At 36.6% G+C, this 27,700-nt stretch overlaps 3 protein-coding genes, 1 long non-coding RNA gene and 2 pseudogenes across 5 annotated transcripts; 1 reads left to right on the forward strand and 5 right to left on the reverse strand.

The window, feature by feature from the left end:
• Nucleotides 1–291: 291 nt before the first annotated feature.
• On the reverse strand, nt 292–1,973 carry LOC147553455 (uncharacterized). The gene is made up of 2 exons (XR_015236760.1): nt 592–1,973; nt 292–508 (listed from the first exon to the last, which is right to left on the reverse strand). It is a non-coding gene; the product is annotated as an uncharacterized LOC147553455 (long non-coding RNA).
• A 2,754-nt stretch (nt 1,974–4,727) lies between these two features.
• Nucleotides 4,728–14,152, reverse strand: LOC147553456 (uncharacterized; annotated as a pseudogene). The gene is made up of 15 exons (XR_015237500.1): nt 13,946–14,152; nt 13,596–13,836; nt 13,378–13,502; nt 10,553–10,669; nt 10,242–10,388; nt 9,515–10,133; nt 9,030–9,155; nt 8,834–8,925; nt 8,416–8,635; nt 8,213–8,276; nt 6,957–7,105; nt 6,757–6,827; nt 6,301–6,679; nt 5,663–5,760; nt 4,728–5,044 (listed from the first exon to the last, which is right to left on the reverse strand). The product of XR_015237500.1 is annotated as an uncharacterized LOC147553456 (transcript).
• Nucleotides 11,582–12,694, reverse strand: LOC147553457 (uncharacterized). The gene has a single exon (XM_086665426.1). The coding sequence runs from the start codon at nt 12,617–12,619 to the stop codon at nt 11,705–11,707; it is 915 nt and encodes a 304-aa protein (XP_086521552.1). The 5' UTR covers nt 12,620–12,694; the 3' UTR covers nt 11,582–11,704.
• A 3,586-nt stretch (nt 14,153–17,738) lies between the features above and the next one.
• Nucleotides 17,739–18,278, reverse strand: LOC147553458 (serine/arginine-rich splicing factor RSZ22A-like; annotated as a pseudogene).
• A 719-nt stretch (nt 18,279–18,997) lies between these two features.
• On the forward strand, nt 18,998–22,106 carry LOC147553459 (elongation factor 1-delta-like). The gene is made up of 8 exons (XM_086665428.1): nt 18,998–19,094; nt 19,798–19,893; nt 19,984–20,100; nt 20,188–20,281; nt 21,167–21,290; nt 21,406–21,519; nt 21,620–21,781; nt 21,878–22,106. Coding segments are annotated over exons 2-8 (699 nt in total). The 5' UTR covers nt 18,998–19,094; nt 19,798–19,807; the 3' UTR covers nt 21,880–22,106.
• A 4,331-nt stretch (nt 22,107–26,437) lies between these two features.
• LOC147553460 (putative F-box protein At4g38870) lies at nt 26,438–27,663 on the reverse strand. The gene has a single exon (XM_086665430.1). It carries the CDS (start codon nt 27,622–27,624, stop codon nt 26,578–26,580), a length of 1,047 nt encoding a protein of 348 aa, XP_086521556.1. The 5' UTR covers nt 27,625–27,663; the 3' UTR covers nt 26,438–26,577.
• Nucleotides 27,664–27,700: the final 37 nt, after the last annotated feature.

Raw genomic sequence — 27,700 nt, forward strand, 5'->3', positions numbered from 1 at the left:
TAGCAAGATCTCAAACACACAATAATTTATCAAAGAATCAGTTGAACTCCAAAAGTAACAGCTCAGTCGAAGTCATTTCAGAAAAGGTCGAGTCTAATGTCTAGAATCACCGCAAGACCTACAGCGTCTCTAACTATCTGCAAGTTGAAGAGGACGAGAAGCCTCATGCAGATAGTTTGGGCACAAAATGTTTACATATCGATAGTGGTCATCATCTTTCCTAAGGCGTCTCTAAGTATCTGCAAGTTGAAGAGGATGAAGCCTCATGCAACTAGTTTGGGCACAAAAGTATACATATCAAAGGTAGTAGCCTCAGAAATGAAAAGAAAACAGTAGAAACCAACAGAGTCATTGTTTTGAAACCCATACATGTCTGAATGTGAAATCAAAATAAACACAAACATAAAATTTCTTTGGAAAATAACAAGTTCTGACTCACAGTTTTTACTACTACGGCGTCGTCTTCATATTTGAAACCATTAACAAAGCTGCCTCCCTTTTAGCTTTGCTGCAAAATGAAACATTAGAGAAAGGTACATAAATATTAGATAAGGTCAAAGTTAGCATGAATTAATATGAGAATAAATTTACCTCTGACCAGCGATCATCTTTCGAACAACCTATTAACGCGTTCCTCTAACTCAGGGAATGTGTAGCTTGCATGATCAGTGAGATGCTCCTTCTTCAATTTATCATAGAATAGGTCGTATCCCCCCAAAAAATCCTTCAGTATGGCCACGTGAAGAGAGCTCCGTACTTCGTCATCATAAACTATCCAATTTGAATGCGTTTTGCAAATAAGATTGAAAGAGGTATTGAAATACGAAATTCTCTCTTTCATATTTCCGTCACTAGAGCTTGAGCCCAAAAGGGATTCTACTTTTAACGCTTCAGGGAACTTGCTCCACGAGATTTCAAGATACTTGTGTACATAAACAGCCGTTTCTTCTTTATTCTTCTCCATCCACCCTTTCCCAATACCAGCTACTTTTAGTTTATTAATTATGTAAAGATGGTTGTTCAAAAGAAATATTTCCTTAATGCCCATAGTGTTATCAAATTTGTTGGAAATGAATCGAAGTTGATCGATTAATAATGTTAACGTTGTACCCAAATAATCTGTAACTGATTCTTTAGAACAGCTAGAAGAACTAGAAGACCCATCTTCTTGCACAAGGTTTATAAATTCAGCTAAAAATGTGATGTAGGACATGATATAAATTGAAATAGGATGAACATTAGTAGTATCACTGTTCAATTTATTGTCCCTATCAATTTTTAGTTTTCCAAATGTTAGGACCGGGTTAGAAGAAATATACTTGTTCACGTAATACTCACTAGAATAGTCATTGGATGATTTGAGGAGTCCACAGATGGCTTCATTCAATGTAAGTTGCATGTCCAATACATCGTTGGGTTTGTACCAATCAATCATTTGTTTTTCCCCCAGACCCATGAGTTGGGTTACACAATTTTTCAGTCTTTACAAAAATTTCTTTCCCAAAAATGTGGTAAGACCTTTTTTTTTTCTGTGGGAAGTAAAACGTTTGTAAGTATTTCAATCCCAAACTCCCACTTTCTCATCCCAGATTCGAATAGGTTCCATGTTTGAGATTGGAGATTCAGACGAAAATGCTCTAGAGAGTCGACTAAATACTGTCCCCGTTTACAAATGTAAGTATCAGCTGCTCCTTTTTTTTTTTTGAACTCCTCCATACCCGTCACTGGAACAAATTCCGCATCCTCATTCGGAACAGATACTTTAGCTACAAATAGAGCAGTGTCTCTTTCGTTCATGTAACTGATTACAGTCATCATTTCCACCTCCAACTTTTGCCTTTTGACATTTTCTTCTTCTTCTTCATTTTTCTCGGCATCTCTCTCTCTCTCTTTCTATCTGTCTCCATGACCGTGTCGAGTTGAAGGGGTCCTCCTTCGTCTCCCTCCATCTCTCTCTCTCTCTCAGTCTCTCTAGATACTTTTTAAGTGTTAGCCCTACGAATAAAGAAGCAGAGATATAGGTTTATCTATTTTTAGGATTCTCTTAATGGGCCTCCCAGGCCCCAGCAAATTTCGCTCTCACATTAAGAAGACGGGGAATTTTAAATGCACTCACAGTTTTTATTATATGTACTCACATCAACATTATTTTTTTGTTCAAATTGGAGTTGATGTGAGTGCATATGACAAAATTAGTAAGTGCATTTAACAATTTCAAGATCACGGCTTTGGAACTTGGCTCCCACTGGGTCATTCTTAATTCCATTTTGCCCCCCCCCCCCCCCCCCATCTAAAGATGACCAACTCAACTGCTCAATTATCAATTCAACAAAAAAAAAAACTGCTCAATTATCAGGTATTATGAATTACGGTTTCTACTTTCTTCCTCTGTCCCTTTCAATTTCTTGTTATAATCTTTGAAAATTGAGAATTATGAATTAGTGTATCTATGAAAATTGAGAATTATAATATATAATGTTTGAAATGTTAGGTTTTGCATGTACCCCCTCCCTGAAAATTGGGTTGGTGGTTTTAGAGGGTTTAATGAATTACTCTCAAGAGACAGAAAGTTCATATACTGATCCCCCCCGATCCCAGTAATAGTTCGATGTGATGTTAACTTGAGGCATGTAATATTCTAGGACTTGGACCAGTGAAGTGGTGAACAAATTCGACAGATTTGGTTGAAGGGTTTTGAGCGGTTTTGCAAATGAAGCGAAAGACTTGGTTGTCGTAATGTAGTTAACTAGCTTATAAGCCTCCTCCTATAAGGAGTAAGGACTGAGTGTATAGAGTAAGGAAAATGTTGGTCGAAGCAAAACCCATGTTTCGCCGTTTTGGGGTTTACTTAGGTGCAACTTGCAAATACTGATTATGACCTTGTTGGTTAAACTCAATCGAGTTGAAAATTAAGCAACGTTGACTGAAAGAAAAATATTGAAATGGACAAGGTGCTCGTACAAGCCCTTGTGGATCAACTCTCTTTGGGTAATAAAAAAGAGAATGGGTGGACATCTACTGCATACGCTCTCAAGTGAAGAGAAAAATGCAAAACCAACTAGGCATTACATTAGTTAGTGGTCACATTAGAAATCGATTAAAGACTTGGAGAACTCACTATGTTACCATAACTAAATGCCTCAAGCACGGTGGATTTCGGTGTAGCGCACGTACTTAGAGCACCAAATTCAGTCTGGACTGCGTATCTCAAGGTACACTAAATGTTCACTTAATCTTTTTCCCAAAATTTCGACTTGTGTTTGATGGCCTTCATTTCCGTGAAAGTAGGTAAATTCCAGAAATATATGTTACTTTCCATTGTTTCATTGCAATTTTATTTCCATGTAGTATCAATCGGCCTATTATTAACTTAAAAACCGTGACAGATAGTCTGGTCACTTCCACGGAATACACTTCTCTACTTTTTCCCACTGGATCAGTTGCAGATAACTCATTGAAGTGAATATACTTCCATGGATCACATTTCCTTGCTATCAAACATAACCTTAAATGACCGTGTCACCATTGAAGGAATTTTGCATGGTTTGTTGTTTTTCTTTTTATAGAAAAACCCAAAGGCCGTCATCTGTCGGATGAAATGCATTCCTTACTTCAAAAGATATTTGTCGAATCATGGGAGATGAAGAAGTTACTCCGAACAAAACCGGTCATGAGAATATTGCAGGCGAAAAAGATGAAGGATCCCAGATTGATGATGGAAGTGAAGACAACCTCGCAAATGGCCATGAATTGGACAATCACAATTCAAGTGATACTGAAAAACCAGCTTCCAGTTTTTCGATCCCAACCCAACAACTAGTCATACGGGAGAAGAGAAAGAGAAGTGAAGAATCAGAGGAGGTCGGAATAGTGGAAGTTATGGGGGCTTTAGCAGAAGGTATAAAACGGATAGCGAGTGCAATGGAAGATAAGAAACCGACAGATCTCAATAGAATAGTTGAAGAACTGTCCAAGATTCCTGATTTCAGTGAGGATTTGATTATTAGGTCAAGTGAGTTTTTGGCTTGTGATGATAGATTAGGTAGGTTTTTCTTTGCATTATCTGCTGATCAAAGGAAATACTGGATAACGAAGCGTCTCGAAGCAGGAAACTGAAGTGGATGTTTAAACCTAATTCCATTGTCATAACTATAGCTTTTGGATTTGTCTAATTTTGGTTGTAAATAACTCCCATGTTGTATTTTAGAGATTTATAAACCTTTGATGGTGTTATTATGGGCTATGGTTATCTTACCTCCCAAACTGTTTATCTAATCCAACCACTTGCCCCGCCAACAACTGATAGTTCAGTGGTAGTGGATGTACTCCTTAACCCTGAAGGTTCCAGGTTCGATTCCTAAAAGATGGAATCCATGGTTATTAAGCTTAAACTATTAAGAGTACAAATAAAATAGTAAGTTGGGCTTGAGATCGGCAGTTTCTGCAAGAAATTTGACCGTGTCGTGCTTATCGCATCAATTCCTTTCTAATGACTCGTAGACAATATCCCAAGACAGGTGAATAGTGTATGTAATCCACCGACAAAATCAATTTCACTAATTATATTCTTGCATCCTGACCATACCAAACTGTTCCGTGGGTACCACACGTACATTTTTGCGCAGGAGACGAGGTATATGTGTCTGTACAGGAATATAACAAAACAGCTGATGGAGCCTGTACAGGAATCCATAACAAAATGCCAAGAAGGAAAACCACTATAAGAGTTATGGTTAAGTACTCACTTTTAATTTCAATGCTCAAAAGAACATCACATTATTCACTAATGGCCTGCATCAGACACGACAGTTCCAGAGGCCGGAGTTATACCAAAAAGATGGTTTTACTTATCGAGACATTTCGAGATCAAACGAGTCTATCAGTAAACTAAAAACAAGTACATTTTGGGGCAGTGAGTATCAAGACTCTTGCTAGGTTTTAGTCCCTGGTTCTGCAAGCCGAACGGTTCAAATCAAGCTGTTTTCTGCTGAGGCTTCTTTGAGTTGTTCTTTGGCCGAGTTTTTACAAACGCATTTCCTAGATTCTGGATGAAGAAATAGAATTAGAAACATGAAAAAATGAACGTAACATGGACTCTCTCCGACAAAATTTGAATGATATGCAACTTCACAAGTATATAAATTTGGGTTGTGAATTAGGCCCTGCCAGTAGTATTGTACTACGAATAAAAACAGGCTATTACATGGCAAAGACATTAGCACATTGATCAGATAATTGCCAGTAGTCGTACAGATATTGAAAGCATTTATAAACAACAAAATCCGTAACAGGCTAAGTCATTATCACATCGACATGAGTAGAGAGATCCTCAAACTTATATTCTTCGTCACGCGATTCCCGTTTCACACTATTCTCGAAAATCTATTGCCAAACTTCCACATCAACATTTTATCCAATGTGACAATGTCATTCAAGAATTTAACTCCTTTGGATCTAAATATGTCTCTACCTTACGCCGGCGGATATCCTGAAATTTGCAGAATCCAGTAATCCACTATACAGAGGTTCAAGATAAACCCTAAACTTTCAAAAGCAAAAGTGGGAACAACTAAAGCCCTCAAGGAATCATGCTATGAAATGGAGCACAACAAATACCATTTAGAATTTTGCAAAACACAGGACTTTTAATACAGAAACTAACCTGATTTTGCCCACTTGAGGGTAATTTTGCTGCCCATAGGCTTTCCAAATTATAATAAGCTCTTGCCTTCTCAACAAGAGCATGAACCGTCACCTTCCCTGAAAACCCCAAAAAGTTAAGAACTTCGAAAAAAGTCTTATAACCCTAATTTAACAAAACGCGAACAAAATAAAAAACAATTACTGTCATATAGACTATAATCTCTTTATCTAAAGCTCCAAGTTTTAGCAGTTGTCAATATTGTTCCCGCTTTGACACCCAAACCCAAGTCCATCAGTATAAGGTTTGGGGTTTTGTTCGTGACGAAGGTTCCACGACCTACCCACACACTTACTAAGTTTGACCACGCACATATAGACTATAATCTCTTTATCTAAATCTCAAAGCTTTTGCAGTTATCAATATTGTTCCAGCTCTTTGACACTCAAATGCAAGTCCATTGATATAGGGTTTTGTTCCTGGCGAAGGCTCCACGAGCCAACCCGTACACTTACTAAGTTTGAGCACGCACTATATGTTCCAGAAAAATCAAAACTTAACAAAATGTATTTATGAACACTCTATATCCAAAAACTTCAAATAAATAACTCAAGTCTTCACAAAAATAAAATACTAGACATAAATTTAAATTCTTCCACCTTGTTGTACTTCCCCTCCGTTACCCGCAACAGTAATTGAAGTATACCTTGCCGAACTCATATCAGGACCAATGAAGCTTGGGTTGCTTTGAGTTTTTCCTTCGCTCGTCTTGACCTTTCTGCTAGATGATCCCACTCTCGTTGAAGGTCCTTTGCAAGTTCTGCTATTATGACCAATAGATCATCTTCTACCTCGACAAATACATCATTCCAATTAACCACCATATCATCAATATCACTTGCATGAGTACTAACATTCAAGTAATAAAAATGTCAATAAACAAGAAAGTTTTAGGAGATAAATGAAGAACACAATCCAGATTTTCGTGGGACTGAAGTACAGAATGAAAGGAGAATTTCTGCTTTCACTTGATACAACCTAGAAAATAACAAATGAAGTTAAAGCAGTAATGATAAGGCACTGGAAGTTGATTGATATCTTGACGAAATAGCCACCTCGAATAACGTATTTCTAAGTAGCTTGTCTAGATCCTCCGTCCCTGGTGCTTCTAGCCGAAGATCGTTAACTACAAAAGTAATAATGCTTCAAGATACTAATTAATGATTATATATTAAGCAGCAAGAGCAGAAACACAAGCTTAACTTTCATCACTTACCAATTACAAACACACACGAATAACGCAGTGGATCATTACCGTTACAAAAGAATCCATGATCTCCCTCACATAGACCCCTAAGGTCAACCCCTTCAGGAATTGCTTTATCGAATCAAACTCCAATTTTGGAAGAGATATTATCTTCAAATGGTAGGAGAACTCTTCCTCGACTTCCATAAGTCGGACCCCTGAATGTCCGATGTGCAAAAATAGTTAGAACGAAATAAAGACAACCAAAACATACGGCGCAAAAGATAAGAAGTAATTCCACTTGGATCACCGGAAGAAACAAGGGGTGCAAGGCCAACGATAGGAAATGTAATAAACCTTCAGCATGTACAAAGCTATGTAACAATCGTACTTTGTTTTGAACTTAAAACGATTTCTGCCCATGTCATAGTTACTTCATTACGAATAATGTGAGGTTGTGTGCGTACATCGTTTGTTTACTTGCACTATACCAAATTACATCCATAAAAAACCATTTATAGATTGATGTCATTCCTGTACCATTAACAATTCTTTATCCAGAAGTTACAAAAAATAAGTAAGCTAGGGATCTAATAACAAAGACAAAAAGCAAATGTATGCGGGATCGTCTCTGTTTCAGAAGTCTTGGTATGGAACACCTTGTAGGCTTGTACAGTGACAGATAGGATACTGTACTTGTGTCCATGTTACGAAGGAGCAAAACTACAACGACAGGTAACGAAATAATATCTCCCATCGAGAAAAACTATACAAGAAAATGATTGTTAAGGTTTAGCCCTCTCAAAATTAGACTGACATGGACCCCTTAACTTGGTAATGAAGAGTCTAGTTTACTAGTTTGGCATAACGAGAGAAAATTAACGCTATGAAACAAGAGAATTGTTCCATTGCAGAATGAATATAAGTGTACGCTTTGAAATTGTTCCAGCTGAGCACCATAAAAAAAGGGGTGGATATGCATCGTTGTTCAAGTCCTAATTTTATATTACACTGTATCGAGGTTGTTCTTCTATGGGGACTTAAGCAAACACTATAGAGAGTACATGCTGATTCTTAAGAAATGAAAATGGAATTAGTTTTAGCTTGCAAGTCCTGTTAGCTCTCCCACAGTTACTTCATTTTAATGAATAAAAATGGCATGCTTCGTAATTTGTGAACACAGTTTCAATATGTAATTCTGTACCACTGGTCCGGTAATAAAAACACGAAGAATCGCGATCCAAGTAGGTGTTAAGTACATCGTACATAACTAGATACGAGCATAAAATGCAGTGTGTAAGAATGTAAGACATATGAGACTATACCTCGACGGAGCCGTTGTTGGATATAAGCCAGCTGAAACTAAACCCACAAATTTCACCCTATCACCTGATTGTATCATGACAGACGATCTAAGTTCAAATAATGGAAACATAGCCAACTCGAAAGAAAAAGTTATTTGAGTAAAAGAAAAAAGTAATTGGTAGATTATAATCCCTTATTCAGTAACATACTGAGAAGTGAATACCTAATTTTAAAGATCGACTCTTAGATGTCATTGAGGAGGGTGTGGGGTTCGCTTCTAGCTTGGGTTGAGATTCTAGACGTCCGGAAGATTGCGCTATCTCAGAGTTTGGTGTTTCTGCTTCTCCAGAAGGAGTTTTGCTTTTAACCAAGTCTGTATTTCCTGGGCGTTTCTTGGCTCGCAATCCATCTTTCAGCTGTTCCATTTCCTTTGCTGATAAACCCTGCAGCATATTTGGAGGTGATGATTGTTTTCTAATCTTTTATAGTAAAAGTGAAGTAGTAAAGATCAGTAGTAAAGGTCATTTTCGCAAAGGCCTTCGTAGTAATTTTACAGACTGTAAAACTTTTAGAAGTACCATCCTACTCAAAAGTTGTGTTTCGATAACCAAAAAATAGGAAAGGCTTTAATAATGTCTTACTTCCAGGAAAGAGCCGCTATCGAATATTAGTAATTTGGCCGCAAAATGATTAGCAAGTGCCTTTGCCAGCATCTCCTGATAAATCTCAGAACCTGGGAACATTTTCACAGGCAATAACTTATTGAGGTATTGATATTCAATATGATAAAGCTGCTACATTTTGTCAAGAAATGTTATAAACAAAAAAGATGCCAACCTGCTGGGCCGGAGAGCAATAATTTTGGGCTTACAGTTGGAAGTTCAGCAGCATATTTTGCATATTCTCTACGTTTCAGGTGTATATATGCAGCATTTACCACCAGCCTAACATGAAATACTAACACTCAACATCAATGCTTAGAATAAATATCAATGAAGAACGCTCCATGTAAAAGAACTAGACCAAGTCAGTAAGTATCGGGCTATTAACAACAGCAGAAAAGTTAACTGTATAGTGTTAAAGCAATGCAACTCCTGAGGCCTTGTTGACATGCTGAAGGAAAAAAAGCCTTCATCTAAAGGAAGAAACCTCTAGCTAGTGGGATCAGATATGACCTAGAAGCATGGTATAAGCCATGAAGAAAAACTAGGCGAGGAAAAGAGCAATGCAGATTTTGCTTGAAAAACCTATTTGTGTTTATTCTTTATTTTAAAGATCGTATACTCTATGTGCCGCTTCTGCCAATACGTTTACATCATATTACATATATGTAACTTCTATTTCTTTTTCATCAAGTATCCCAGCAAGAATGTCATCTTTCAATGCTGCGTATTTTGGAGAAATGCCAGATGTCAAATCTGGGAAAGCACGCCTTTCCAGTTCCTTCACTTCATCTAAAACCTGTTTAACCATATCTTTAGAATTACCATTAAGTGGAGCTCCTGCGAACATACGCATGACAGACTCAATTGTATCATTCACACCCGAGGTTTTTACAGGGTCTGGATCTATGCCAGACTCTTGGCTATTATCCACCTGAAGGTTTTTGCCAGATGTTCCAATTTCAGCAGCTGTGTCACTCCCCAGGATATGCTCTAATTTGTCTTCAATATCTTGGTCATCTACTTCCATATCTGATCCATCACGAGCAAGAGAACACGGGGAAGCATTGGTCCCTTGTTGAGCTTCACCATTATTCTGAGCTGGAGGGGTCAAAAGTGACAAGTCTTGTTTCAGTCTTGATAAAGATGCCAATATAGATGCACCAGTCACAGCTGATGGGTCTCCAGATCTCCTTTGAGGTTGCAGCCTTTTACCTGTTTGAGCATCTGCAACTCCAACTGAAGAAGGTGCAGCCGATATAGCAAGATTCTGAAAAATCTGTTTTAAGCAAATGTTAAGGAAACCCTGCAATTGACAGTGATATTTAGACCTTCAACTGAAAGAAAATTCATGCAGCGAAGAACAGTGAAACAACGAAAAGGATACATAGGCATGATTTCCAGTTGAACTGAAAACAAGCTCATCCCCGGAGTTAATAACAGTGCTGGTATTCTTCTTGATGGTCTTCCCATTCACTCGCACCGATCCCTTGCTCCCTGTGCTTTCAAGCACAGCAACGACAACGCCGTCACGCTGACCATGCCGACAAACAATGAGTATTTATACTGCATGTACACATTAAAGAGTTTACATCTACAATACGTGGAATGAAAAAGCTCTAGTAGACCATTTCGGAATTTCAACCTGATTGGATGATCAAAATGCGCATGGTTACCAAGCTTGATTTCCAAAATTACCTGTGACTGCTTAATTCTGCATAGAGTTGCGCTAACTGCTGGATCCTTCAAGCAAAAGTTGGACTGCCTACTCGCCCCAATGGTGAAAATTGGTAGAGATATGGTAATATGTGGATTCTGCAATAAGCAATGGACAAGTTCACACGTGGAGAGCAAGAAAAATACAACCCAAAAACTACAGCGACTTAAAAGGTGTGAACTTTATTAAAATTAACTTCCAAAATCAAGGATTTAACAGTATTTACTTAATTATTACAAATAATACATGCATAAAGAGTTTGAGTTCTTCTGTTTTCCTATCATGAAAAGTGTTAATTATAACTGCAACCAAACAAACATATAATCTTCCTAAGGTGTTTATAATGTTCAAACTCATAGGGCGAAAATCAATCCAACCCATTTTAGAATTACGAATTACTTAATTCAAATATAGGGGGAAAAGTCTAATAGACCCACTAAATAGTACTCCCTCCGTCCCATTTTGTTTGGGTGTTATTCCTTTTGTGGAAGTCCCAAATTGTTTGTCCACTTTCTTTATTTGTCTATCATTTAATTACTATTTTCCAATATTACCCTTTATTTATAATAACAACAGAAATAGTTATTTATCCTACCAATGTCCAATTTATTCTACCAAGGTCTGATTTATTCAATGAATGTTTAATAACCTCTCTTTTTCCAAACACCTAATCAATACCTCTAATTAATGAGAAACAAATCGGACTTTTGTTGTTACTCAATTTTTAGGCTTTTGGTTATAGAAAGACACCTTAACAAATTGTCCATTTCATTTTTCTTAAAAACAACCAACGAATTCATAGCAAAATAAAACAAAAGTTTCTTCAAGTCCAAACATAAACTAAAGTTTAAATCAACAATGACACAAAAATTTTGTTGTTCCAAGTAGTTTCGAACATTTTCTACTAATTCGGAATCACATTCAAGTTGAATTGGTAGACTACTACTTCTCTCTAGTCGATGTTTTCCCATATGTGGAACTTTGTAATTGTTGCCTCCAAAAATTTTCATTGTCTCAATCATGCATATTTGAAATGTCAAAAAAACATAATTCAGGTTTTCAAATGATAAATCTTCAAAAGATTTCTCTACGGCATGGACTAATTCATCAATTGTTTTAGGTGCTTCTTGATATTACAGTGATTGAATTGCCCGAAAATAACCAAGATCCAAAACATTAAAATCTGGACTATTTGGTGGTTGAAATGACAAACGAAATTTGAAACCATCTCTAGAAGCGGCTTCGAGAAATTCATTGTCGTTGGGATCTATATGTGGTCTTGCATTGTCTTGTTGAATAAATATCGTTTCAGTAATGTTGCTACGTGGCCATTTACTCCGAATTGTCGGTAAAACTTTGTTAATCAAACATGATCGAATAACATCTTTAGTAACCGATAAAATTGGTTTTGTCTCTAAAGTTCCGGCAATACGATTCTTACTATTCCGTTTTACTGGCTCTTGAAAAGTAAATGGAAAAATTCCAATTTTTTCATTGAATTCTTCATTGCTATAAGAACCATATCTTGGGCGTGCAACCACCGCTAGAAACATGACTTTTGTGATGAAGCGTTTACTTTTACAACTACGTAGAGGTTCTTCTTCTTCCGGGAGAAGATAATATTTTTGTGATTCTTTTGTTAAATAAAACCATTTTTCATCAATATGCACATAGTTGAACATATTTTTGAAGAGTGGTTTGCTAGGAAAATTGTAATCTTCAAGCATTGATAGACAAAAATTTAATCTTGCCTTCTTATTCACATCCGTTAACATCGGTTTTAAAGCATTTGAATGAGGTCTAATGACACCTTCTTTGATTCTTCTATGAAGTGTAGATTTCGACATGTTTGAGGCCTTCGCAAGTGAACGAATATTTGTGCGTTGCCGTAAAGGAATTTCAGAAATTTTGGTTGGGTCAATCTCAACTCGCTTACGTCCAACTCGTTTTGTTAGCTTATGCGACACATTAGCCAACAACCCATTAGAAATATTGGGTAATCCTTGATGCCAAATACGAAGAATTGTTTTCACACTTACACAAAACATAGCTGCAACTTTAGTTGTAACACCTCTTTTGAGTTTCCCATTATGACTTTGTTCGAGGAGAGATTCAAAAATTGTTTGGCGTTGAAGATTTGTTAAATTTCTTCTCGATTTTGATTGTGTAGAAGAATTAGTTTCCAATGAAATTTCTATTTTATTTACTGTATCAAAGAAAGAACATGTAAAAGGTGAAGATGGAGTAGTTGGATAAAGGGGTATTTATAAGAAAACAGTACTCAATGTTTGGTGAAATTCAAATTTTAAATTAATTGGTGCCAAAAGTTTAAGCAATTGGCTCAAATGAGATAGTTTTGGTGTACAAAATTTCAAACAGTTTGTTTGAGCAAATTCAATTTTAGCGCCACTAATTTCACCCAATTGGCTCCAATGTGATAGGTTAAATTCAATTTAGAATATAATTAAATTTGGCACCAGTTGTTTGAATAAGTTTTACTCCCTATCAATTCATTGGAGCCAAATTAATCAGAATTCATTTTAGCTTTTGGCATCTCTAAACATTAATCACACAGACTATATGGTAATTGCTTTTTGAGTATTAAATGAGAAGACTTATCTCATAGTAGTCCAAACTTATTTGACTTGTTCAAATTTATGTTTAATGTAAATTTAATGAAGTATTCTAAAATATTTGAGGGTAAAGTGGGAAAATATTTCTAACTTCAATCTCTCCTTAATAAGTTGGAATTTCGAAAAGGTAGAACAAATTGGGACGGAGGGAGTAAGAAATAATCTCAGATTACCTGTGAGTACTCTGTAAGTAGCTTACACCAAGGAGCTGAACTGTCGAAAATAGGATTCTGTTTCTGATACATACTCCAAGAAGAAAATGAGCTCCTTGGTTTATCTACCAGAATTGGGGAAGAACCTTAAATAATAAACCCCCAATTTCAAATACTCAAAATTAACACAAGAAAAAAACCGAAATTTGACGAATTACAAGTACAAATAAAGAATTTACCATCAGCTGCTGGTGTCGCCGCCGAAACAGAAGGCATGTCACCATTTCCCCCATCTTCCACCCGAAGCTTTGAAGAAGAATCAACAGCGGTAGTAGTAACATCAACAACAGTAGAAACAGGAGGATCGGCAGGAGTAGTAGATTCAAGAAGATCGGAAGCTGGTGAGGAACTTAATTCTTTTGAATTCTCAGAAGATCCAGATGTTTGTGTTGATTTCTCCGCAACAACACTTTTTTCGCCCTAAAAAACGATGAATCGAAGTTCAAAATGAAATCAATAAAGCAAAATTGAAGAATCAAATGAAAATTTGATAACTTTTGTGTTTTTTGAGTGAATTAATTCAAGTTACCTTTTTTCGTTTAGGAGAAGTTGATTTATCATCAGAAGAAGCAGATCTCTTACTATTATTGCTTGAAATCGATCCGCTGCTTCGTCTTGTCGAAACCATGACTCTCTATACCTTCTTCTCCTTCTTTTTTTTTTAGAGAGAGAGAGAGAAAGAAACGAAACCAAGGAAAATGGGAGAGATACTCACTTTTATAAGCAAATTATTTTCTTCTTATTATTACATGAGTATTTCTTTATAAATTTATTTTATGTCCCATTCTCTTTCAGTTAATTCTAAATTTTCCCCCAACTTGTCCCGAATTCAAATTTGGGCCTACATCTTGGTTTGTTAAATGTAGAAAGAAATCACAGTATGATTTATCGTGTGCATTTAGAGCACATGTCAAAAGGGCCCTTTCTAGAATTTCCTACTTTGTTAGAGTAGTTGAATTTGGGCCTAGATCTTAGATTGTTAAATGTAGAAAGGAATTACAGTATGACTTATCGTGTGCATTTAGAGCACATGTTATGTTAGAAGGGGTCTTTGTTGGTTTTCCTGTTTTGTTAGAAGAGTTGAATTTTGACTGGTTAAAAATATAAAGAATGTATAACTTATTGTGTGTCCTAATAGCACGTGTTAAAAGTTTTTCTTTTCCTCTATTACCATTTCTTTTAAAATGTTATATTCCATATGTTTATCTCTTCTTTAAGCTCCACTCGTTCCAAAAATAAATTCAATGAGAAGAAACAGACTGACCAGTCTCTATTTGTGAGTTCGTTTTATGTCTCTCAATCCTCTATCTTATATGGTCTTCCTCTAAACCTTCACCTATGATCGCTCAAAAGTGGGCAACGGAATTTCCTCTCGAGCAATCCTCGTTAAGGGTATTCGCAAGAGAATTTTGTCAGCGGAAGGTTGGACGCCCCATTTAATGCTAGATTTACTTTTAAACAATGAAGAGCTTAAAGATGAGAAAGAAATAAATAGAACAAAAATAGTTTGAGAAAAATGGTAGAAGCCGAAAGGAAAAGTAACAAGTCAATGCTTAGGGGGAACTTGACAGCCTTACAAATATATAGGCCAAAATTTCTAATTGGTCACAAATCGAGGACCTAAATGAAACTAACCTTGACTTCATAAACATATTTGCGCTACATGCGCAGGTTAGCAATTTCGTGGGCTAGAGAAGCCAACAGACAAGAGATAGGATTTGAGGCTTTGAGTTACGTTCTTTTACAGTTGAGAGAAGATGGGGTTAGGTGCTAACATACGCTGGTAGAGCTTTGCGCCGGTGTTTGGTCGGGTTGCCTATTAGCAAAATAGCAACAGTAACTCGTTGACCGTTTATTCAACCGATGGTTTAACGGTTAGGATCTAAGAACACATTGTATTTTTATTTTTTAATGGATTGTATCGATTTTATGTGGACTTTGCTTTTTAGAAAGGATCTAATGGGGATATCTAGAAGGTAGACGTTTGCTAAGTTAATTTGACCGATATGAAATCCTCTCAGTCACTCCAGGATTTTGTGAGTAATTCCAGTTGTCTTGTCGGATTCTATTTAGAAATCTAGAGAATTCTAGTTATGTCTTTTGTCGGATTTCATTTAAATTTCTCCCAAGAATTGTGGTTGTTTGTTTGTCAGTATTTCATTTATAAATCTCGTGTGTCTGATACCGTTTTACATTTTCCTAATATTGCAATTGTCTATCCTGTCAGGATTTCCATTTAAATTTCTTCTAGAAAATTGAATTGTCTTGTTTGTCAGAATTCCATTTATAATTCTCATGTATATCTGGTCACATTTTAGATTCTCTTGAGAATTGCAGTTGTCTATTCTGTCGGGGATTTCCATTTAATTTTTTTCTAAGAATTCTCATTATTTTATTTGTCGGGATTCCATTTCATACTTCTCAGTTGTCGTATCCCACTTTTGATTCTCCTAAGAATTCCAGTTGCCTATCGTGACAGGATTTCATTTGAAAATTATTAAAAATTTCAGTTATGTCATATGTCGAGATTCCTTTTAAAATTCTCAGAATAATTTATGTTGTCTCGTCTTTCAACATTCCATTTACGATTTTCTTCAGAAAGTTTTTAGTTGTCTCTTCTCTCTCATTTTCATTCATATCTATTATGTTTGGTATCTATATTAGTAACAGATGTCACAAGAGTTTGCCTCGTATTAAACCACGAAAAAGTGAATAATTTGTTCTAGTACGTGAGTTGATTTGCGTTCCCCTCTCACTCGAATTAGTAAAGAAGTATATACGGACAAAATCAGCATCTCCTGAACATAATTCCGACAGAACTAAACAACATGAGGCTGTCACTCTTGATAATCAACGTTATTTTGCCGTGTGTCAAACCCAATCTTAGAGGGTGTTTGATTTTTGCACTTATTAAGTGATTTTCACTTAATAAGTGCGGACCGCCAATTTTAGGCCGTTTGTTTTTTCACTTAATAAGTGAATATCACTTGTAAGTGGGGTCAAAGTAAGTGCAAAAAAGTAAGCTCTAATTTGGAGCTTATTTTTTGCACTTACTTTCTAAGTGCTACAAATGACATTTCTATCCCTACCGAATATAATAATTACCAATATAATTATAACTAAACAGAAAATCTTAAACAATTGATAAGTAAAAAATCTTTTTATGACTTTATCAATGACCCTTTTCCTTCTTTACTCATTCTTCACCTAAGTTTTTTTCTTAAATTTTTTCACATCTCTTCCTTCATTAATCACGGAACCACCCAAACTCCATCATGCAACGTAAGGTCTTTCTCCTTCATAATTTTTAACTACTTGAGGTTAATATTTTCAACATAAAGTATTCATAAATCGTAATTCTCTTTTTTTTTTTAACTGAAATCGTAATTCTCTTGTACCCAAACTCACGAGCATAATAAATTAGTATGAAATGCTAATATGTAAATACTTTAAGGTCAAAATAGACAATTTCTCATTTTTGTGACATTTAGAATTAATATAAAAACAAAAATCAAGCACCTACAAGTGATAGAAAACAAACGTCATATCACTTACAAGTGATATCACTTACTAAGTGATAATCACTTAGTAAGTGGTAGCACTTGTAAGTGCTAAAAAATCAAACACCCTCTTAGTGTATCTAAGTGACTTATTCTTGACAATCAACATTCTTTTGTTGTGGGTAAAATCCGATCTTAGTGTATCAAAGCGACCTCAATCCTGACTAAACATATAGTTGGTAAACTTGACATTTCTTTTATGAGGAATGTCAAGTTGTTTATTTTATTTTATTTTCTTGAGGAAAACTTGACATTTCTATTTTATTGGGCTAAAAACCCAAAATGTTAGTAATTCACATAGTTTTCATTGTAAAAAAGAAGGAAAAAAGGCATTTCTTTGTAGTCGAGAATTACACCTTACAGATCATTATTAAGGCGCCTAATATACCAGAAGTAGATGCTAAAAAAACCCAGAGAAGTAGTCCCGTCATTGGCGCCATCCTAGCTCAACATAAATCACAAATTGTGTGCAGTAAAAACCCAAAATATGTAAAGATTAGTCAAAAAAAAATTCTTAACACTCCAATTCTACTCTTTATTTTTTTTTGTTGAACGACTCCAATTCTACTCAAACGGTCATAAAAGTTAGATCAATAATAACTCGAGTCCTCGAATCATTCTCATTTCTTTGTAGATTAATAGCTATACCATTAGAAGTCCAAGACACGACCACTTTGTGTTCAGCTCCTCTCTTGACGGTTATCCCTCCTATAATTACAACTAGGACGAGGGTGTTACACTACGATGCCGTGGAGATCTCCTTCAACGGGGTGGGCTATAACTCCTCCGATAGCTAGGGCTCCTACCACGTCGGGGACTAGGGCTCCTAAGGCGAACGGGACTAGGGCTCCTACGACGTCGGGGACTAGGGCTCCTACGAAGTGGGGGACTAGGGCTCTTACGAAGTCGAGGACTAGGGCTCCTACGACGTCGGGGACTAGGGCTCCTACGACGTCGGGGACTAGGGCTCCTACTGCGCCTACCTGCTACCATGCCCAGTGAATCACCACGTGAGCGACATTCCGGAGAAAAATGGCTAGGCCGAACACACTTCAAACCCTCACCTCCACCACGTCCACCACCACCACGTCCAGAAGAAAGTTCGGCACGCAAACCGTTCTTCTCATTCAAAACACGGACTGCATCTACATCATCACTATAACAATAAAACTTAACAAAAGCATGACTTGGTAATTTACTACATCACCAGACACTACGAACCATACCATAGACACTGAATTTATGTCTAAGTTCACATTCTGAAACTTCTGGATCCAAATTTCCAACATAAACCCTAGACATACTTATCGACCTGCTACTTCAACCTTGATGTAGAAAATCTAATGATCCAGAAAAAAAACTCTAACTTTCGCTCTGAGAATGGTGTGATTATATTTGGGGGGACATAAGCTCTAATGTGCCGATTTATTTGTTCTGTCAGTTTTTTTTTATGAAGGTATTTGTTCTGTTAGTTGAACAAATAAAAAAAACAAACATAATTTCACCTCACTTCCCTCTCCACCACTTATCTCTCTCCACCTCACCTCTCTTCCCAAATCACCTTTCTCTCTCTCCAACTCACCTTTTTCTCTCTCCACCTCACCTCTCTCTCTCTCCACCTCACTCTATCTTCTCCGATGAAGGTCGCCGACCGGAAAATTTTCCGGCCGGCGACCTTCATCGGAGAAGATAGAGTGAGGTGGAGAGAGAGAGAGAGGTGAGTTGGAGAGAGAGAAAGATGATTTGGGAAGAGAGGTGAGGTGGAGAGAGATAAGTGGTAGAGAGGGAAGTGAGGTGGAATTATGTTTGTTTTTTTGATTTTATTTTGAAAAAAGATTTAAAGTAAGGGTAGTTAGGACATTTCCATGAAAATAGGGGGTCATATTTTAATTTACGAAAAAAAGAGGTCCATAAAAGAAGCTGGTCACAAAGTAGGGGGTCATATAGGAATTAACTCAAAAAAAAAATGTGCCGATTTATTTACTATTCGGAACCGGACTATCCAAGCCCAACCCGACGTAGCCCATTATCTCTATAAATAGACGGGTATCAATTTCACCAAAACCCTAACAAAACAACTTACTCTAAAGGAATTTGCTCGATCGAAGTTCATAAGAGGTAAGCTCACTTCTTCTCTGTATCAGTACTTTCATGGAGGATTAGTTGTTTTGTATGATAATGATTTGATGATTCTTCTAAATTTTGTAAGTATTTGTTGAATTTTCGGTTTGTTTGTTAATTATGATGCTTTTTATTGGCGGGAAAAAAGTATAGGAAAGTAAGATCTGTTGTGGAATTGTGCATCGGATGAGTTATTTTCAGTGTTAGATTTTGATGTAGATGAAGAAAATATTATTTTATGAAAGTATTAGAAGAATTTCACAGAGACTTCGTTATGGAGTATTTGAATTTCACGATTAGTAATATTAGCTGGATGATTTCTTTGATTATCCTATTGAGATCTGTGTAATGAGGATTATAGATTAATATCTTATTTGATATGTCCTCATGGTTGTTAACTCTTCAAAATCCTTTTTTTTTCTAATGTAATTATAGTATCAAAGCTAATAGAATGCCTGAAATAGTTTTCTCATACGAAAGCCAAATTTGGTCGAAATTGGATGTGGGCAGTCAGATTTCTCCATACAGAGTTAAGAGAGAGAGAAACAGGGGACGGCTGTATATGTCAGTCTAAGTCAGATACCGGCCAGCTTTCGTCTGGGGCCAATCATTATTGTTTTTGTGTTGTTAGTAATTATTTGATATGGAGATTTTCATGAACTCAACTAATGGTCTTGTAAATTTGTTTTCTGATTTTTAGCATATTAGCAATGGCAGTATCGTTCAATAACCTCAACTCTGCTTCCGGCCTTGAGAAACTCGACAAGTATCTTCTCTCCCGGAGTTACATCACTGGGTAAGCCTTTAGTATCTTATATTGGTAATCCGTTGATTGTTTTTGTAAATTTATAAGTAAATTTATGATTTTACTCTGTTGTTGTTTTAGATACCAAGCTTCAAAGGATGATATTACTATCCATGCAGCTTTGTCAAAGGCCCCTTCTTCGGAATATGTGAATGTATTTAGGTGGTACAACCATATTACTGCGCTTTTAAGGATCTCGTAAGAACTACATATTCTTTGCTTATCTTGTCATATTTTTCGCTCTTTTTGTATCTTTTCAAGGTATTAATAGTTCTTCCACTCCAGTGGTGTATCTGGTGAAGGTCAGGGTGTCACTGTGGAGGGATTTGCACCTGTTGTTGAAGAGGCTGTTGCAACCCCTTCTGGAGCTGATGCTAAGGTTTGTAATCTGCTTACTTCTTATGTCCCACAATCACATCCCCTACGCTTAATATTTTAGCGCTCGAGAGTCGAGACATACACATCTACAGAAAAAACAAAACTTACAAGCATCGATTAAGTTTATGTAACACAAGAAGTAAAAACCTTTATATATCTTGTTTGTTAAACATGCAAGGCTTTATATTATTGCAGCAAAGTGAAAAAGGCTATGTTTTTCTACAAGATTTGAAGTATGGCTTTTCCACACTGGGGCATATGCCTCAAGGCGGTGCATCGTTTTTTCGGAGCAAACCACAGGCTTGAATTGGGAAAACGTTTTTTTTAACATTGGATTGTGTAATAGCCCGCGTACTTTTCAGTGGTCACCTATGCAGTTTTTTTTTGTTGAAAGCCAGAGAGCAATAGAAAATATAACTAAATCTTTTTTTCGACGAAGGGTTGATAAATCATATATCACGATATCAGCGATATGAAGTGACCCTAGCTTTATAGCTACTTACTAAGATACGATATTCTACAAAACTGGATCATAAGTTTAGTAGCTAGCACACCCGTTTTAGGATAGTCTGGGTATCACTTGAAACCTGCTACCATGTTTGACTGGCAAAGTTATTTAGTATTAACACTATTACTTGTGTTCTAGTTTAGGAACAGAAATTATCGATTCAGAAACTATTATCTGATTAACGACAGATCAGGTTATCTTTCGATCTTGGTGTTGTACCGTAGTACGATGATCATCTTTAAAGTTTATTTATTTTGCTGTTATGTTATCAGTTGTAGTGATACTATATTAATAGTTACACTTCAATGCGTTTTTATTGTCGATGCTATTCTTGGTGATTCTCTATTTCTCATTTATGTAACCCACTCTTGGTTTCAGGCGCCAGTTGAGGAGGATGACGATGATGATGATGTCGACCTTTTCGGTGAAGAGACCGAGGAGGAAAAGAAAGCATCTGAAGAACGTGCAGCCGCCGTCAAGGCATCTGGGAAAAAGAAAGAATGTTAGTGTAGATACCATCTCTACTATTTCAGAATTCCTTGCTCTCTCTTTTGCAAGATAATTATGCAACCTCCTTGCTGATATCCCTTTTTTCTATGTTCGTGTTAAACCTTTAGCTGGGAAGTCCTCTGTTTTGTTGGACGTGAAGCCATGGGATGATGAGACAGACATGAAAAAGCTTGAAGAAGCCGTCAGAAGTGTCCAGATGGAAGGGTTGACCTGGGGAGCCTGTAAGTCTCTCTCTCTCTCTCTCTCTCTCTCCTGTTCAGATATGGGCACACACATATATGTAGTGGAAGCATTCTAAATTTTAAATATATCTGAATGCAGCGAAACTTGTACCAGTTGGATACGGAATTAAGAAGTTGCAAATTATGTTGACGGTTGTGGATGACTTGGTATCAATTGATTCCCTTGTCGAAGACCATCTTACAGTTGAACCTGCAAACGAGTACATTCAGAGCTGTGACATTGTTGCTTTCAACAAAATCTGTAAGTTCACATCCATATTCTTAACCTAACAGGTTGAACTATTTTCATAAAATTTTAGCGGAGGATCTTTTCCTTATTTTTCTGGTTGTGCAACAGAGAGCTCCGAGGGAGGGATGAATAGAATTTGTTCAAGAATAAAGATCGCGTTCTAAGGTGGATAGGAGAATAGAGGCTGGTGTTGTAGTAAAAATGGTGACTAATACCAATTGATCTTAAACCTACCAGTTAGTCAAACAATTTATTTTGTGGTAATATGAAGACAATGAATTTATTTTGGAGTATCAGATTCAATTTCTTTTAAAATTCAAATTTCATGATTAGAGCATATAACTTGTTTTTTTCTGGTAATCACGAGCGAACCTTGTCATCTTACAACCTTCACATTTGGTCAAAATTTCAGAAAAAAAGATGCCATGTCATTCTGGCAAAGCAATCCGTCAAAATGCTTCGTTAATGTAGCATTTTTGTACTCTAAATAACTCAAGCCTTGGGTTTCTCCTAATCTACTTACTTTGTCGAGTCTGGCAGGGTTTGGCCGAGTCCATCCGAATAACCCGGCTGAGTCGTAGTCAGTTACTCGCAGAAACCGTGTCCTCGAGGTTTGGTGGAGGGTAAACTCGGCTACCTGAGCCCAAACCCATGTCATTAGTTACTGTGAATGTTAAAGAACTATAATTGCTACCTGAGCCCAAACCCATGTTATTAGTTACTGTGAATGTTAAAGAACTATAATTGAAACACTAGTTCTAATATCAATGGATTCAAGTCCACCACCCTTTGGTGTAACGATTGGACACTCCTCTTAAACCTATGAGGTCTAGGGATCGAGTCTCGGTGGAAGTAGTTGCCATCAAGATTTATCCTATGTAATGAAGTAGTTGCCATCAAGATTTATCCTACGAAGTAGTTCAGGGACGTCTACCAACGAATGGTGATAGGTTTTAGACGGATAAGAAAGAGAGAAAGGGGTGAGCTTAGCTTCGCTGAATCTCTGTGTAGCTTCTCTGGCAGCTGTACTTGTTCATATTCTCGATGAGATGAGCTTGAAGATTGACGTGACTCGTTTCAACCGATTCCTGTTGGATGGAGTTTCTCCTATATAGTTAAGAAGTGAGTTATAAAGTTTATCATTTTGTTGCATCTGACTTGTAGTTGCATCTATGCAAACTTTGAAAGCAATGGTTCCATTACTCCTTAAACCCTTCAAGGGGATCTGAGTACGGGGACTCTTTCATCGTTCATGAAAATGGGAGTGAAGAGATGGGAGAGGTTCTCGATTAGGAAAGGTTCTGGGTGAAAAGAAATTTCGAGAGATTTAATAGTAAAACCTCGAAAATATCCACCCGAACACAACTCATTAGTTAGTATCGAGACCAAGTCATTAGTTAGTATGGATGCTAGAGAACTATAGTAATATCTATGAATTCTGAGTCATTTCTTGGCGGAAAATACATACATTCTGAAAAATAAATGAAAACCATACTAAAAACCTAAACTCGCATGCACGCAAGATAAAACACGGAAAATAAATGTCTATTATGTGTTTTTATTTTGGCTTATGTAGAGAAACCAGATTTGTGACATAACTTGTGGTTGGTGATCTCCAATCAAAGGTTTCTACAATTTTGGATGTCTTCCTTTTCCGGTCATAATGATAGTAATCACAACTTACTCCATTCCTTGTAATTGGACCTCTTTTGAGTCCAATGACAAGTAAGTCTGTACCTTCAATGGCTCGAACTTGGAGAACCCGCTCACGACATTTCACACTAATGTGAATAGTTTCTTCAATCCAATTACTACTACTCTTGTCATATGAATCTTCACGTAGTATCCACATCTTTAACTTGTCACAGCACGAGTCACGATGTAACAGAGATACACATCCGTCAACCTCTAACAAATCATTTACTATGTACTCCACGGAAATAGGGGTTGAGATAGTTATGAATTTTTCTTTCCCAACATCAAATGCCACTATAAACTTATTATAGAACTCTCTTTCACGAAAGCATGGCCGCCTCGTAATTAAGCATGGCTCCCAAAATATGAAACCATTTGTATAAACCCATGTATGGTTGTTGAGCTGCCAAGGTATTATCTCATCAATGCTTCTCCAACAATCGTCTTTGCCTAGTGTAAATATCTGGCAAAGGTCGTCATCTTGACGAGTAGCTTTCGGCCATGGTTGTCGAATGTACACAGCTTTATGTACTCTGGTGATACGATCAAATCCAAATGCACAACTTTCGATGGTGAAATTCGGTACTCTTTTACCCCAAATACTACATATACCTCTGAGATTAATTACTCTTTCATCCAAATTCAAATCTATTTTCTCTCTAGTACTGATGTTGTAAACCAGAATGGAATCGAATCGATGTAAACATAACAAGCCATTGACGGGCTTAACAAGATCCACTCCGTATACTTGTTCATCATGAGTTTGACTATTTACTACGCGTTCATGTAAATGCATCGTATGTAAAGAAAGTTCAGTAACCCTATGAACGAGGAGCATAGGGTTACTTTTAGATCGTGTGAAATATAAATCATGAAAGTACGAATCATGTTGAATTAAGTATTGCCAGTATATACATACAGATTTAAACCGCATCAACGACTTTACTGGTAGTCTGATCAGTATCTCAGATACTAAAATATCATAACCAAGAACCACCATTTGTCTTGTCAATCTTCTTGATTTTCTCTTTCCCTTGCAATTAAATAATAAAAATTTGCTAATCAATGCATATATATATATATATATACAATGGTTTATTACTCAAACCTAATCTAATATATAATTGGTTAGATAAAGAAATCTGACCCGATCTTCTCTCCAATAAATATTGAACCCGTTAACTAGTGTAACCAATCAGTTTTTGAAGTCCCCTTTAGTTGTCTATCGACTATCTGTTATACTTTCTTTGAGGGATTCCATCTATCACAAAGTATTTCTTGTATCTCATTCTCATCTCATTCCATGACATAATTTCGAGTGAAGTTTCTTTAGGATGTAAAGGTGTTGAGTGGAGATAAAGAATTTATCCCTCGTTTGTTGAGCGGAGAGGATTTTCATTTATCGCAAAACGAAAATTTTGGTAAATTAAGATTTTATTAAAAATAAATTAATGATGTTAACTCAACATGGTATGAATACACCATGATGAAGGTCAAACGACTCAAACGCCCAAATAGAATGAACCACTTTTTACACTGCACACTCTATAAGAGTTAGTATGTTTAATGTGGTATGAATACATCATGAATAAAGACGTTTTTTGGGTCGTGAAGAATATTAAGATCATCCCAGATAGGATTCATGTGACCTCTAGATTTATAAAGTAGATACACATTTCATTGGCCAAACCGTTGTTGACAAACGTTATATTGTTTTTTGGTATGTTCTTTTGTCGAATGCATTTTGTAAATTGGGTAGGCTTGATAAAAGTCTCGAGCCTTTAGAGTCGTTTAAGACAGAAGGATTTTTATTAGGATTACATAGTTATAGTTGTTTGATTGATTGGTTATTTCAGTGAGATGGAAAAATATGGATGTTATCAAACTGTTATGACCTTCAATGCTCTTATTAATGGGACTCTGTAAGGACGGAGAGCTAGAGGCAGCTAAGCTTTTGTTCTGTGAACTGTTATGACCTTGTTTTCTATTATTATTTTTGCCAGAATCCAGTGGTTGCCGGTTGGAATACGATAATAAGAGAAAGAGTTTCTTTTTATGAAGCTTGATCACCGGCAGGTTGCAGGACGTCTACCAAGGAACGGTGATAGGTTTCAGATGGATAAGAAAGAGAGAAAGGGGTGAGCTTAGCTTCTCTGTGTAGCTTTTCTGGCAGCTCTACTTCATATTCTCGATGAGATGAGCTTGAAGATTGACGAGATACTATTATTTGGTTAGCTGCGATTGAGCGAACTTTTTCAGTGAAGTCTTGATATATTTCTCTTTGTAGTAATGAGGTGACTCGTTTCAGCCAGATCAGATTTGGTCTAGCAAAATACAAAAGCTAGGGTTAACTTCACGCTGTGGATTGCAGTGTTGAGTCGCCTTCCAACTGCTGACAACCGATTCCTGTTGGAAGCAAACTAAGCAAACTTATAGTTAAGAAGTGAGTTACAAAGTTTATCATTTTGTTGTATCTGACTTATAGTTGCATCTAAGCAAACTTTGAAGAGACTGAAAGCAATGGTTCCATTACTCATAAACCCTTAAAGGGGATCTGAGTAGGGACTCTAAAATATCCACACTTTAGTTGCTCCTGCAAAATTAAGAATTGGGATGCAAAGTGAAGAATGTGTCAGTCTTTTTACTTTTGCTTTTGTACACATCCAAGACTTCTAACATAATTCGAGGCTTAGGTCGGCATGGGCCCGAGTCTATCTGAGTAACTCGAGAGATTCAGCTTGAGTCAGACACAATTACATATGAAGCGTATCTACTTACTCTGCTGAGTCTGACGGGGGTTCGGCCGAGTCCATCCGAGTAACTCGACTGAGTCGTGGTCTGTTACTCGTATCCTCGAGATTTGGTGAAGGGTCAGCTCAGGTTACCCGAACCCAAGTCATTAGTTAGTATGAACGCTAGAGAACTATAGTAATATCTATGAATTCTGTGTCATTTGTTGGCGGAAAATATGTACATTGTGAAAAATAAATGAAATTTCTACTTGAAATTTAAACACACACACAAAATAAACATAAAAAATAAATGTCTACTATGTGTTTAATTTTGGCTTATGTAGAGAAACCAGATTTGTGACATAACTTGTGATTGGAGATTTATAATGAAAGGTTTCTACAATTTTGGATGTCTTTTTTTTTCCGGTCATAATGATAGTAATCATAAGTCAAATCATTGCTTGCAATTTTCTCTCTTTGGAGTCCAATGACAAGCAAGTCTGTACCTTCAACAGCTCGGACTTGGAGAACCCGCCTACAACATATCCAACTAATGTGAATAGTTTCTTCAATCCAATTACTACTACTCTTGTCATATGAATCTTCACGTAGTATCCACATCTTTAACTTGTCACAACGCGAGTCAAGATATAATAGAGATAAACATCCGTCAACCTCTAACAAATCATCTATGTACTTCACATAAATAGGGGTTGAGATAGTTATGAATTTTTCTTTCCCAACATCAAATGCCACTATATGATTGAACTCTCTTTCATCAAAGCATGGCGTCCAAAATATGAAACCATTTGTATAAACCCATTTAACACTGTGAAGCTTACATGGTATTATCTCATCAATGCTTCTCCAACAATCGTCTTTGCCTAGTGTAAATATCTGGCAAAGGTCATCGCGATGAGTAGGTCTCGGCCATGGTTGCCGTATGTGAATAGCCTTATATACTCTGGTGATAGGATCAAATCCAAATGCACAACTTTCAAAGCTAAAATTCATTACTCTTACATCCGCATATCTTATCTCTCTGAGATTTATTGCTCTTTCATCCAAATCCAAATATATTTCCTCTCTAGTACTGATGTTGTAAACTAGAATGGATTCGTATCGATGTAAACACAACAAACCATTTACCGGCTTAAAATGATCAAATCCATTTGCTCCTGCATCATGAGTTTGACTATTTACTACGCGTTCATGTAAATGCATCGTACGTAAAGAAATTTCACCAGCCCTGTGAATGAGGAGCATAGGGTTACTTTTAGATCGTGTGAAATATAAATCATGAAAGTATGAATCATGTTGAATTAAATATTGCCAATATATACATATAGATTTAAACCGCATCAATGACTTTACGGGTAGTCTGATCAGTATCCCAGATACTAAAATATCATAACCAAGAACCACCATACCAATTAGGAGGAGGAGGAGGAGGAGGAGGAGGTTTGGCTTCCAGATATGATCACTATTATTGTCTTGTCAATCG

Source organism: Eschscholzia californica, unplaced genomic scaffold, assembly GCF_041429995.1.
Source record: "Eschscholzia californica isolate CP2 unplaced genomic scaffold, dmEscCali1.0.p SCAF_3, whole genome shotgun sequence".
NCBI lineage: Eukaryota > Viridiplantae > Streptophyta > Magnoliopsida > Ranunculales > Papaveraceae > Eschscholzia > Eschscholzia californica.